This window comes from Electrophorus electricus, assembly GCF_013358815.1.
Source record: "Electrophorus electricus isolate fEleEle1 chromosome 5 unlocalized genomic scaffold, fEleEle1.pri SUPER_5_unloc_1, whole genome shotgun sequence".
Lineage (NCBI taxonomy): Eukaryota > Metazoa > Chordata > Actinopteri > Gymnotiformes > Gymnotidae > Electrophorus > Electrophorus electricus.
The window spans coordinates 196,246-199,541 of record NW_023336124.1 but is presented as its reverse complement, the minus strand read 5'-3'; the positions used below and the strand labels follow the sequence as shown (position 1 = coordinate 199,541).

General features: G+C 40.3%; 1 protein-coding gene and 1 long non-coding RNA gene across 2 annotated transcripts; both read left to right on the top strand.

The window, feature by feature from the left end:
• Positions 1–11: 11 nt before the first annotated feature.
• LOC118240885 lies at positions 12–494 on the top strand. Its single transcript, XR_004775688.1, has 2 exons — positions 12–146; positions 394–494. It is a non-coding gene; the product is annotated as an uncharacterized LOC118240885 (long non-coding RNA).
• Positions 495–848: 354 nt separating this feature from the next.
• On the top strand, positions 849–2,849 carry LOC118240882 (coiled-coil domain-containing protein 96-like). Its single transcript, XM_035523425.1, has 4 exons — positions 849–929; positions 1,177–1,288; positions 1,502–2,199; positions 2,472–2,849. Exons 1-4 carry the CDS (start codon positions 849–851, stop codon positions 2,817–2,819), a joined length of 1,239 nt encoding a protein of 412 aa, XP_035379318.1. The 3' UTR covers positions 2,820–2,849.
• The last annotated feature ends 447 nt before the right edge of the window (positions 2,850–3,296 follow it).

Here is a 3,296-nt window from a genome sequence, read left to right as displayed (position 1 = left end):
ATAATCAGTCGTTAGGCTTACTGACCTTTAGAATTCACATCAAAAGATGAGAGGTGTCAGTAGATTTGGAAAAGAGGAAAGGTGGCTGCACAAAGCTGCCACCAATAAGACCAAACCACAGTGCTCAGAAAGCAAACAACGTTCAGGTACGTGTATACACATTTTATTTAAACGCTGAAATGAAGGAGCATGTGTTTTTGAATCTTTAAATTGTATGGTATACCTTAAAAATGTTTGTACTGGTGCCTCTAGAATGAAACAAATAGAAATACATTTTTAGTACATTTTAATAAAAGGTTGTTGGGCTATGATGGAAGGTTGTGTATGATTATGTGTGCTTGTGTGTCAGTATGTAAATTCTTGTGTGAAAAATACCTTGTATACTTTGTTTAGGCTCTTGATGTGGGTGTGCACAGTCCAGAAACTAGAGACAGCACACATTTTGCTCCACTTGTTCTACCTCCAATCAATGGTAGCCATCCACTACCATTTCACGTGTGATGTTTACAGCGTGTACTGTTTCTGATACACGTTGGCTTGATTTTCATGTGGTTGAATGAGCAGATAAATTGATTAAAATCTAAACGAAAAAACCTTGAGCCGTGCAAGGTTTAGCAGGTTTAGCAAGTTGATATTTATGTAGAGATGGTACTTGTGGCATAATTATGATTTAATAAAGGGGCTGTGAAGTCACACAAGTTATCACATTAATCACGCCTTTCACCATTCCCATAGTACTCATTTGCTTCGTTGCTGCTTATTGTAATTGGCTGAGGTCTGTTCCCCAAAAACTAAAAGGCTTATCGATCTTTAGAATTCACATCAAAAGACAAGAGGCGCCAGTAGATATGGAAAAGAGGAAAAGGGGCTGCACAAAGCTGCCACCAATAAGACCAAACCACAGTGCTCAGAAAGCAAACAACGTTCAGGTACGTGTATACACATTTTATTTAAATGCTGAAATGAAGGCGCATGTGTTTTTGAATCTTTAAATTATATGGGATACCTTAAAAATATTTGTACTGCTGCCTCAAGAAAGAAACAAATAGAAATACATTTTTAGTACATTTTAATAAAAAGTTGTTTGGCTATGATGGAAGGTTGTGTATGGTTATGTGTGCTTGTGTGTCAGTATGTAGATTCTTGTGTGAAAAATACCTTGTATACTTTGTTTAGGCTCTTGATGTGGGTGTGCACAGTCCAGAAACTAGAGACAGCACACATTTTGCTCCACTTGTTCTACCTCCAATCAATGGTAGCCATCCACTACCATTTCAGAGAAAAAAAGGTAAAGAACTATAAAGTCTATACATTCTAGAGAAAATTACATGGCAATTAATTCCTGTTGGTTTTTAACACATGGTTTCATATGAAGAGTCGTAATATATTTTTAAACTGAGCCTTCTCATCTGAACATAGCTCAATTTCAAATCAGCTGTTGCCATCTGTTAATTAATAGAACTGGATGATTCTTTAGTATAACTCTGCCCCGTAAATTTAGGTTCATATGAGCAGCTGCAGAAGACTGGTCTGGATGGATGTCATGACAGTGAAGCTTCCAAAGAGCAGCTGGAGATGGAGAGATATAATCTTGAAGCTGAGTATAAGGAACACCAAGCGCTTCTGCAGAGCCTCCTGTCAGAAAGGGATGAACTCTGGCAGTTGAACAGCGAGCAGCAGATGATAATAGCTGACTGGTTGGAGAGGGAAAACGTGCCAATGCCTGTGTGTACATGGCGGAGTCGCCATGGCTACCAGGACCAGCTAAAAATTCTAGAGGACCTAAAGTTGCAGTGGCAGTGCAAATCACAGCTCTACCAGCAGCAAGTTGAAGAACTCCGGCCCCGGTGCCAGGAGAAGAAGAAGCAGTGGGACTGTGAATATCAAGCCTTCATCATGATGATGCAAGAAGTAGTCGTTGCGGCTGTCGCCCGGCGGCTGGGAAAGCGGGCAGCTCTTGTTGAGGTGAAACGGCTCCTTGCAGCTGAGCAGAAGACGGAGACTAAGCTCACTGCTGCAAAAATACGGAACCTTGCGCTGCAGATGAGGGTACAAAGCCGGGAAGAAGCTATTGGAGAACTGGAGGAGAGGACAAAGGCTGAAAAACTGAAATTTGAAAATGAGAATTATAAGACTATGATCTTGGAGTATGAAGAGGAGGTTATTCGAATAAAGAAAGGAATGACCAGCACTAGAGAGGTATGACGTCCTATTAAACTCAGTAGATTAAGACTAATGTGGGTGCAAGTTCTGTTGATTTTTTAGATAGCCATGGAACTGTCAAGTAGACTTGAAAACATAACAAGACCCATCCCATAAATCCCACCACAAAACTTGGAAATTTCGAGCCCACATTTAAAACTGAAAATGCAGTAAATTTATTGCCACGGAGTAGGATGGGAAGATGTATTGTACAGTAGAGTCCTGAAGGCATAGAAAATAATCTCAGTATTGTGTACCTCCACTCTCAGTTCCAGTCACATCTCAAAGAAACGATCAACTTTGTGGAGCTGGAGATCCAGGCCAAACTAGCCAATCTGGCCAAGATAAAGGCAATGATCGGCAACAAGCGGAAAGCTCTGGCAGGGGTAATGATAACTAAAGACAAGCTGCGTGCAGACAATCTGCGCCTGTGCCAGCGCTGCAGCCTGCTGAGAAACAAGAAGCTGCTCCAGGATTTTGAGAAGGTGAAGGATGCATGCGAGGACCTGCAGAGCCAACTAGACATTCTCAAGAGGCAGCATGAAAAGCTCTCTGTCAAGTGTAGCACAGTAAAGAGCAAGCTGAAGCAGAGCAGGCCACTGCAGCATTGTGTATAACACAGTTGAACACACACGTGTACACGTATATACACATACATGCTGTATGCTCTTTGTGCAGAACTAAAATAAAAACAGTACACTGTTATATTTGAAAATAGTGCTGTGCCTTTTATATTTGAAAGTTGACAAAATATCTGATATATGTGTGTTTGTGTGTGTCTGTCTGTTTGTGTATATGTTACTTTCCAGGGAATAAAATTGTCTGTACATGTTTAAAAAATGTCAGTATAAGAAGTCAGTATAACTTTGGGAAGGAAGACTATGTTCCAAACACAAGTCACTCGTTGTCTTCCAGTGAATCAAATAAACACATCAGTATAATGGATTGTAATTGACATGGTTTGCCAGAATTGTACGTTTAGTATTCATGTTTGAAGAATTACATAACTTTTGCTGTCTTAGCCTTCATCTTTATTCAAGGCTTTATGACTTATCTTGGGATATGCATCAAACCTTACCAATGTACTGCTAGTC

What these genes read in the sequence shown, in the direction of transcription:
- LOC118240882 (XM_035523425.1), top strand. Translation starts at nt 849, where the DNA reads ATGGAAAAGAGGAAAAGGGGCTGCACAAAGCTGCCACCAATAAGACCA. An exon ending in AGAAAGCAAACAACGTTCAG is followed by an intron (nt 930 to 1,176) that starts GTACGTGTATAC and finishes TACTTTGTTTAG; the next exon opens with GCTCTTGATGTGGGTGTGCA. An exon ending in GAATGACCAGCACTAGAGAG is followed by an intron (nt 2,200 to 2,471) that starts GTATGACGTCCT and finishes CTCCACTCTCAG; the next exon opens with TTCCAGTCACATCTCAAAGA.